Source organism: Phodopus roborovskii, unplaced genomic scaffold (assembly GCF_943737965.1).
Source record: "Phodopus roborovskii unplaced genomic scaffold, PHOROB, whole genome shotgun sequence".
Lineage (NCBI taxonomy): Eukaryota > Metazoa > Chordata > Mammalia > Rodentia > Cricetidae > Phodopus > Phodopus roborovskii.
The window spans coordinates 18,528,260-18,537,209 of record NW_026126485.1 but is presented as its reverse complement, the minus strand read 5'-3'; the positions used below and the strand labels follow the sequence as shown (position 1 = coordinate 18,537,209).

Here is an 8,950-nt window from a genome sequence, read left to right as displayed (position 1 = left end):
AGTGAGTTCCAGGATAACCAGGACTACACAAACAACCCGTCTCAAAAAAAAAAAAAAAAAAAAAAAAAACCCAAAAACAAAACCGAAAACCAAAATAAAAAAGACATACAGTCAGGCTTCCAGAGTGCCTTAACATTTAATTTTCAAGTATAAAGGCTTCATTGCAGAAGGGAGTCAGGGCCACAGGCAGTGGGCAGGGTGTCTAAAAGCCCAGGTGTAAGTAAACACAGGGGCCTGCTGGCTGCTGGGTACCAACAGTCCTATGGTACCCTGTCTGTGCCTGGGACCTTCTGCTGGATGCCAGGCTGCGAGGTAGCTGTGAGAGGAGTAGGGTGCTGGGCATCAGGCATAGGCTCACATGACCACACAACACTGGCACGTCTTTTGCTTAGGGCCACTAGCCTCTTTGGCCTCAGCTAGCTCAAGCTGCCGGGCAGGTGCATAGGTAGGTGCAGGGTGATCACCGGGGTTGGTGCTGGACACCTCCTGATGGAGCAGTGGCTGGCCTTCCACAGGTTGCTCCAGGCCTGGGGTCTCTGCTAAGAGGGGGGTGGCGTCCCCGGGGGGACCCTCACTCTCAGCACAGGGCTGAGGCTCCCTGGCTGGCTTTTCTATTGATCCTTCTTGCTTCTCCGGGCCTTGCAGTTCTTGACCCTGTGATGCAGGCTCCTCCTGGACCCGAAGTGGGGTTCCTGGCTGGCTGGCATCCTCCACCGGAAACTCTGCTGCTTCGTTGGCTTTGCCTTGCTCTTGTGGACTCTCCTTGCCCTTGGCGCCTGGGGTCTTCTCTTCCTCTGATAATGGCTCACTGCCTCCTGGCTCCTCATCCAATGGCTTCTCGCTTCCTTTAGTTTCTCCATCCAGTGAGCCCTCACCTCCTGGCTCCTCATCCAATGGCTTCTCGCTTCCTGTAGTTTCTCCATCCAGTGAGCCCTCACCTCCTGGCTTCTCATCCAATGGCTTCTCGCTTCCTGTAGTTTCTCCATCCAGTGAGCCCTCACCTCCTGTCTCTCCTTCCAATAGTTCCTCACTTGTTTTTGACTCTCTGTCCAATGAGCTCCCACCATCTCCCTCCTGGTCCAATGGCTTCTCACTGCCATTTCTCTTTGGCTCCAGTGGGCCCTCTGGTTCTGTCTGTGCCACCGATGGCTTCTCAGTGGTGGCTGGTTCCTCCTCGCCCCCTTTTCCTACTTCCGGTGACTCTTCATCGTCCTTCACTTTCACCTCCTGCTTTTCCTCATCTGCTACCTCGGCCAGAAAGGAGCCCTCGCTGCTGTCTCTTCTCACTTTTTCTGCCTGGCTTTCCTCTCTTCCCTGGGCTGGCTCGGGCACTTCAGCCACCCCACCCCTCTCTATTCTGAGCTTTTCTGCCGTTCCCCTGTCTTCCATGGCCTCTGATTTCGCCATTTCTCTCTTCTCCGCCTCCCAGGACCCTTCACTCCCATTTGGCTGTGCCCCCACACACCCTGCCCCTGGGGGTGCTTCCAAGCCCTCCATCAAAAGCTCCTCCCAGTCTTCGCTGAGGGCTGCTCTCTCTACCCAAATGAAGGACCCCTCCTCTCCTCCAGGGCCCCCCTGCCCAACACCCTCAGGACTATCTCTAGAAGTACCTTCCTCTTTTCTGGAAACTTCTGCCTCAAATTGCTCCTGGAGCCTCAGGGAACTGACTTGTGTGGCCTCTGCATTCTTGGCTGACTCCCCTGTGACATCCGGGTCACTGCCTCCCAGCCCCTCCCAAACCACCTCCACCACAGCCTTGCCCTCCTTCACCCAAGTGGGGAGCTCAGGGCTGCTGGTGCCCTGCCTGGCCCCAATGGCCCCCAGAACCACTTCTTCCACCTTAGCCTCCAGCTCTACGCCTGTAGGGTCTGTGGCACTGTTCTCGGTGGCTCTAAGCCCAGCCCAAACCACCTCCACCACACCATCTCCTTTGGCCTTAGTGACACTCACGGCCCCTAGGCTCAGCTGCTCTGGGCAGGGGCCATTGGCTTCTGAAGAGGCCCCTATGCCCTCAGGGGATGGCCTCAAGGCTGGCAGAACCTCAGTGAGCGCCTCCCTGGGATCAGAGGGGGACTCAGGGGACAATCCCACTGGACCAGCTGGCAGGGAAGTTCTCTTGTCCACTTCAGTGAGGCCTGGGGGAATCAAGGGAGAGAAAGACAGGGAGGTCAGGACAGTGGGGGACAAAGAGGACCCTCATCCCAGATGTTTTGGGTCAAGTGATCTGGAGATACACTAGACCTGGGATTCCAATACTTACTTGCAGAGCCTGCCTCCATGCTGGGCTGAGAGAGAGGACGGGGACCCTGCAAAGAGAATAGAGACAAGGTCAAATTGGCCCTGGTTTCTACCTCCCAGATGTTTGAGCTCCGCCTGCTTAATCAATGCCATGTTAATGCTTCCTTGGCCAGTTTCTGAGGTTACCATAGACAAAGGATTTGGGGGGGGGGAAGTGCTGGGATGGAACCCAGGGCCTGGTGAGCACAAAGCCAGTGCAGTACAGCTGAGCCATAACCCTAACCTGAAAAGACCTGATACAATCAGACTTAAGTTCCAATGGGAAGAGGAAACTAATAAACATATCAACAACAACAACAACAAAATACACAATGCTGGCACAAGGTAACAGGGACAGGGGTGGGGTGGGGGAAGGAAGCAGTGATGGGAAGAAGCAGGGAGAAATCTGGGGGGGGGGGTGACTGTTTCCTATGGAGACATGCCTGGGCAGGGTTTCTGGAGGAGTGCAAAGTGGGGTATGCTCTGTCCAGAGTGCTCTGTTGGAGAACATTGTTCCAGGCTACATTGTAGAATATTATTAAGATGTGCTACATTTGTTAATGCTGTGAAACATTTGTTTAATGCTGCAAAGATGTGTTGCATTCTTTTATGTTGCATTTGTTTAACTCTGTGAAACAGTGTTACTTTGCCTGTCTAAAACACCTGATTGGACTCCAGGGGCCAGGTACCCAGCTACACAGCGAGTAGTGAGTAAAGAAAGGTATACAGACATAGAGCATGGTAAAAAGCCCAGAGGCAAAAGGTAGACAGGTTAACTTAAGAAAATCTGGCTAGAAACAAGCCAAGTTAAAGCTGTGCTTTTATAAGAAAGAATAAGTTTCTGTGTGATTTATTTGGGAGCTGAGTGGTGGGTCCCCCAAACAGCCAAAAATTAAAGAGGAAACAAACAAACAAACCCCAACCAATTACAAGACTAAGGAAACAGCACTGCTCTGGTGGTCTAGACAGGTAAAGGGAATAGAAAAGAGGCAGTGTGGCCATGGCGTGCCAGAGAAAGACTGGGGCAGTTGCATACAGCTGCAGGCATACAAACTCCCTTTGTGATCAAGCCTCTAATCCAACCACTGGAAAACCAGGAGTTCAAGGTTAGACTGGGCTAGTATTTAAATTATAATCTCACTGGCCCCTCTCAAAGGCATTTCTGAGTTGGTATTCCTGTTTTAGTGATAGGGCAACTAAGGTCTAGACAAGAAAATCAACTTGCACAAGAACACAGAGCAAAATAACAGTGAGTGGGTTTGACTGCACACAAAGGCAGAGGCTGCATTTGAGAGCACACCCTGCTGGTCACACCCCCTCCTCCTCACCCCTTTCAGCCCCTCCTCACCTCTCTACGCCAGGTGGGCCTGCCAGCAGGTCTGTGCTGGGCACCTGTGGACGCACTTTGCAACAGCTGCAGCTGTGACTGGAGTCTGCGGGAGACAGAGGAGGTTGCTGGAAGCAGGGCCAGACTAAACCTCCTCCTTTTCTGAGGGCTATCAAAGGCTGGGGCATGGCTCAAAAGAAGGGATTCCCGACTCACGAAAACAAGCTGTCTTCCAGGTTACGAATTCGAGCCTGGGCCTGTCCCTCAGGCGACTGTGGGTCCTTGGAGGCCAGGTCCTCTGGCCGCTCTGGCCCTTCAGCCGCCCCATCCATGAGCCAACGTTCTCGGAGAGATTTCCTCTGGGCATGGAAAGGGAGTTCGAGCTGGCTGCGGGAAGCCTTCCTCCCACCCATTGCTTGCAACCACCCAGAGGGCACATCCATCAGGATAGGAGATGTGCTCATATCTCGTCCCCCAACACCATGCTAGCAAGCAGCCTTCCTAAGCAGAGGCACACCAACCATCATCCTTCCAGCCGCCCAGTCAACTGACCCTGTCAAGCTCAGAAAGACCTCCCAATGCGCCCCTCTCCACCCCAGCGTTGGCCTAAGACTCCTCTCAACACTGCCAATCTCGGAGAAGCCCTCCACCTTCTCAATACTCTTCCAGAGTGGTGCAGCTGTCTCCATGCCCACCTTTCCCCCGCCTCCTCTTCATCTCCCCCTCCCCAAATTGGACAGAGGTTCCTATTGTTTCTCAGCCGGCCTCACATAGACACCCCCACTTCACTACCCGGGGCTGGACGGGAGTCCCCAACCTTGAGTCGCTCCACGCGGAGTTTCTCCTCCTCCAGCTCGCGACGCGCAGCGCCGATCTCCTCCTGCAGCCGCCGCTTCTCCTGTGCACGCACAACCCAGAGTTAAGGGCAGGCCCAGTGCCGCCCTTCGCCCGCCTCCTCGGGGCTCCCGGGACTCCCGGGGCGTCCTCCCGCGGGCGGGGGCCGCAGAGCGCTGACTCAGCAGCAAGAGGGGCGGGGCAGGACCAGGCGGCCGCGCCCTGATGCTGCGGAGGCCAGGCCCACGCCCAACGGTGGTCCGCAGAGGGGGGCGTGGGGCGGGGCTTAGGAATGGGGACTAGGGTTTTGGACTTCTAAGATGGAGAGGATGACCAAGCGAGGTTCTCACGTTTGTAACCCCAAGTCTCAGGAGGCGGTGTGTGTGTGTGTGTGTATTGAAACAAGGTTTCTTTGTGTAATCCTAGCTGCTGTCCTGTTTGTAACCCCAAGTCTCAGGAGGCGGTGTGTGTGTGTGTGTGTGTGTGTGTGTGTGTGTGTGTGTGTGTGTGTGTATTGAAACAAGGTTTCTTTGTGTAATCCTAGCTGCTGCCTGGACTCAATCTGTACCAGGCTGGCCTCGAACTCACAGAGATCTGCCTGCCTCTGCCTCCTGAGTGCTGGGATTAAAGGTGTGTACCACCACCTCCCAGCCAAAAAATTCTTTTAAAAGGGGGGTGAAAGGGTTCAAAGATATGTGGGTTTAGACATAGGGAACTTGCCAGTGAGATGCAGTTCAAAATGGGGGTGCAGAGGCGGTTCAGAGAGACACAGACATAGAGGTGGGGGCAGAGATGGGGTACAAAGATGGAGATGTGGTAAACTGGGGTGCAGAGGTTGTGTTCAGATGTGAATGAGGCAACAGTTCAATGTACCCAACTTAAAGTTGCCGTACTGAGGAATCAGGTCCAGAGAAATGGGGTGGAGGTTAGTAAGGTGGAGTACAAAAAAAGAGAGTTAGAAAAATGGAGGGTTACAGCAAGTGACCAGAGACTTGGCGTGCAGAGGGGCTCCGGGGTTGCGGTACAGAAAGTTGGAGTGCTAGGAGGTAAAGTCTGAGATGAAGTGCAGAAAGATGCGGTGCAAAGAGCAGAAGTTGGGACAATGGAGCACAATGGGTCAGAGATCAAGGGTGCAGAGACACGACATGGAGGTCAGGGTTCAGGGTTGAGATAGAGAAATGGGTTTAGAAAAGGCTCTAAAATGTAGGGTGCAGAAATATGAAGTGCAAAGTTGGTTTGGAGAATAGAGGTGCACAGTGGTAGTCAGAAATAGGGCGTACAAAGCCAAGGATGCAAAGAGCTGAGGTCCAGAAATAGGCTGCAAATGAGGAATGGCTGCAAAAGGGTTGTCAGAGAAAGGACTGTGGAGGTAGGAGGCACACAAAAGAGACCAGAAGGGCAGAGCTCAGAGGGTGGGGTTCCCTAAGAAGGACTCCAAGGGTGGGGTGTGATATATGGAGATCTAAGGGGTAGGGAGCTTGAGTGGCATTGGAGGAGGTGTTTCTGCACGTGACAAATGACACCCTCCATGCAGCCAGTGACGAGGACCAGACACACAGGAGTTGCCTGAGGAGTGCCCTGGAAAGGCTGGAGCTGAAGGTGCAGCTCAGTTCTTCACAGAGCCATACTCGCTTCCTATGGGGTAAATATTCCCTACCCAGATGGAGCAGGGCAAGAAGCAGCCTGAAGAACATTTGGGATTCTCGAGGTTCTGTGTGACACTTACGGCGATGACCTCCAGCCGCTGCCGATAGAGGGCGCTCTCCGCCATGACCCTGTGGGAAAGAGTGGCGGGGCTGAAGTGGGGATCCTGGGGATCCCTCAGCAGACAGGCTCCTAAAGGACCTTTCCTAATTAAGAACCCTGGGATGCCAAGAGAAGAGCCCAGCACTTTGCCTGTTTTCCCCTCTCCACCAGGAAAGATGACAGACCATGATCAAGCTACAGCTGGGTCTCACATCTTTCTCAGCCTCAGTCTCACCTGTGAAACCAGCAGGGATAGCTTCATCCCTATTGTGTAAGAATACAATTAAAGCAATTTCCACACTTAATACAATTTATACTTAACTACAGTAACTATTCTTACAGGCTCCCATAGTCATTCTCAAGTCCTGCCAGACTCCAAATATGCTGGTCTCTTGCTAGCCCCATGCCTTCTCTGAACCTTAGCTCCCACCCTTAAGCACTAGGGTGTGGGGTATGAGGGAATGTGAGGGAGAGAAGTGACCATTAAACCATTGCCATGGTAACTCCACAGCTGTCTCTTTACTTGTCTACCACTGGGGGCAAGGGTCACTGGACCATCCTGCCTAGCTGTGGACTTTGAGCTTCAAGGAGGGGGATTTGAGGTTTACCCTTGTCTTAACTGAAACCTGTGAGCACCCTGCTTTCCCACTCCCAGGGTCCCCTGTACCTTCATTTAGGTACATCGTTAAAATAGCACGATCACTGGCCAGCACAGGTGTGGGGCTGTGTTAGCCCCACTTCAGCCAATGGTTAGAAAGGGGTATCAACTAGGCTGTCCTCAATGCCAGACAGGGTGGGCACAAATATCTTTAAGTGGTTTATTAATTTAAATCCTAATACATCGGGGAAAGAATCCCAGCACCACTGTCCACGTTCCAGTCCTCTCAGATCCTCCCGCCACACCCTGAAGGCATAACAGTGCTATTTATAGTGTCCTAAGTGCCCTGCAGGGCTTCCGCTAACCACAGCCACCCCTGCTCAGGCTCCACCCCTCACCATTTGCTGGCTGTAATCCGCTCTCCCATCTGACATTCCAGCTAAGAACAGACAGGGCCAAAGTAGCCACAAGCCACGTGCCTGTCAGGCTGTGAAATGACCTATCTGTGGAAACACTTAATTTTCCCCATGATCCTATGAGGCAAATAGCACAACATTCCCATTTCCCAAAGGGGAAACTGAGACTTTGAGGAGTAGCAAAAAGTTTTGTCCAAGGCTGGGGACAATGACCAGTGAGCAGATGCTCAGAAACAGCTCAAACTTGTTGCCTTGGCTCTGCTGCTGCAGCAGGGTAGCCTGGAGAGTGCAGTAGTGACAGGAGCCTGTGTCAAACATGGCAAGAGCTGAAGACCACACAAGGTTGTCCTCTGCTCACACTCACACATATACAAACATGCATATGCACACACACTCTTACACATACACACTCGCACAATGCACCCACCCACACACACTGTACACACTCTCCCACACATACCCACGTGCTGCATTCACTCACACACTCACATACATGCATTCACTCACATATTCACACAGTCACATACGTAAACACACACAGCACAAGACTTGTCCAAAGTCAGAAAGGCAAATGTGAATATGAAGCATACTGGCAACGCACAGTTCAGGGTTCAGGGCCTCCAGGGACCTTCCTTTGGATAGCCACAGGAGGGAGGCCAGACACCCTCTTAGAGGTGGGGACTTCAACTAGAGCAGGGGCTGAAGGTCACCTGACAGGTGTCCTTAGGGAAGTTTAGACTCTGGTTCATCGCTCTGTCCCTGAGTGAGGGCTGAGTCCCCTCAGCTGTCCCACTCCGAAGATGCTATCTCCCTAACTCTTCCTGGGGGGGGGGGAGTAGATCGGGTTCCCGTTGCTAAGCAACCAGGGTTGTACTTGGTGAATAATGCAGTGGAGGGCATAGGAGAGTGAAAGACGGAATTGGGGTTCCTAGTAGAGAGAAACCCTCTTTCTGGAAGTTTCTATAATCCCTTGGAGCACCTCTGGCCATCCCTTACAGGGATGGGACCAGACTCATAATAGGCAAGCACTGGCGACTGAACCCAGCTTCTCTCACTTTGAAAAGCCCTCAGCTAAGGTGAACTCCCCACACCTTCCTGCACATCACCTACTCCAAGGTCGTGTCTCAGCCAGGACTTTGGTACAGACAAGGAGCGGAAGGGTGATCATTCCCTCCTTACGACTTTGTCAGTCTTTGGAAGCTGGAGCGCTTCCTTCCTTCCTGGATTCTGCAAACTTGAGGGATTTGGTGGCAGGGACTAAACTTGTATGCACATTCTTGGACCCTAACATTCTCTGTCCCCCTAACTTTGCAGTAGGCCCAGCTCTCTGGGGAAGGGGCTCTCAAGGAGTCCCAGGTTTGGCCGCCAGCACCCCTTGCTTTACTCTAGGCTCCTTAGGGGAGGCCAACTGGGACTCCCAGGTTAGGCCGGCGCCTCCCCCCACCCATCTTTCCACCCTGCCCCCCACTTGCCCCAGACACTTACATGGGTGTGGCTGTGGCCGGAGACAACACCGAGGTCTGCAGGGCCATCTCTGCCCAGTAGCCCTCTCGCGTGTGAGCCGAAGCGCCCCAGTCTGGGCCTTGGCTTGTGGGAGGGGGCTGCGGGGCGGAGCGGGAGAGCAGGTCCGGCTGGTTTGGGCGGGAGGCGCGGCCGGCTGGGACTGGGGCAGTGCTGGGGAACGCTATCAACTTCTCAGGATGAATTATTTACCAGCCTCCGGCCTCCACGCTGCACTCCGCTGCCTCCCAG

General features: G+C 53.6%; 1 protein-coding gene across 1 annotated transcript; it reads right to left on the bottom strand.

Moving 5' to 3' along the window:
* Positions 1-117: 117 nt before the first annotated feature.
* On the bottom strand, positions 118-8,950 carry Palm3 (paralemmin 3). Its single transcript, XM_051194941.1, has 7 exons — positions 8,684-8,950; positions 6,165-6,213; positions 4,422-4,502; positions 3,821-3,963; positions 3,626-3,710; positions 2,261-2,306; positions 118-2,135 (listed from the first exon to the last, which is right to left on the bottom strand). Exons 1-7 carry the CDS (start codon positions 8,728-8,730, stop codon positions 355-357), a joined length of 2,232 nt encoding a protein of 743 aa, XP_051050898.1. The 5' UTR covers positions 8,731-8,950; the 3' UTR covers positions 118-354.